The sequence below is a fragment of the Borostomias antarcticus genome, assembly GCF_949987555.1.
Source record: "Borostomias antarcticus genome assembly, chromosome: 15".
Classification (NCBI taxonomy): domain Eukaryota; kingdom Metazoa; phylum Chordata; class Actinopteri; order Stomiiformes; family Stomiidae; genus Borostomias; species Borostomias antarcticus.
In genome coordinates this window covers 3,508,954-3,509,342 of record NC_140248.1, presented here as the reverse complement: position 1 = coordinate 3,509,342, position 389 = coordinate 3,508,954, and the positions used below count along the sequence as shown (strand labels likewise).

Below are 389 nucleotides of genomic sequence, written 5' to 3'. Positions count from 1 at the left end.
GCGCGAGAGTTCCTGCGGAAATATAAGCTTCCTGAGGGCGTGGCCTCCAGGGGCGTGTTCACCTCAAGCCTGTCGTGTGACGGCGTGCTGACAGTCTCCGCCCCCCGGCCCTTCGGTGGCCAGGAGTGCGTCATCCCCATCACGCGTGAGGACGGGGTCACACCACAGAAGAAGTAGAGGAGGCCCCGCCCGCTGGCCGAACTCCCACGCTGCTGCTTCCTCACCCTTCTCTGTTCTGCATCTGGCCCCTCCCCCTTCCCCGTATCTCTGTACAACAGGATAGGTGTCAGCAATATGGCGGAGGCCTATGGCGGAGGCCTTCCTTAGTCCATAAAAGTTTCACCTATCCTGCTCCTTCATAGCTTGTATTCTGACCGGGCTGCTTCATA

General features: G+C 59.9%; 1 protein-coding gene across 1 annotated transcript in view; it reads left to right on the top strand.

The window, feature by feature from the left end:
• Positions 1–177, top strand: part of cryabb (crystallin, alpha B, b) — a gene marked incomplete at its 3' end in the record, with an annotated part of 1,148 nt that extends 971 nt beyond the window's left edge. The window contains exon 3 of the mRNA XM_084449831.1: positions 1–177. This exon is cut by the window's left edge and continues 18 nt beyond it. Within this exon, the coding sequence (XP_084305957.1) occupies positions 1–177 (177 nt within the window).
• Positions 178–389: the final 212 nt, after the last annotated feature.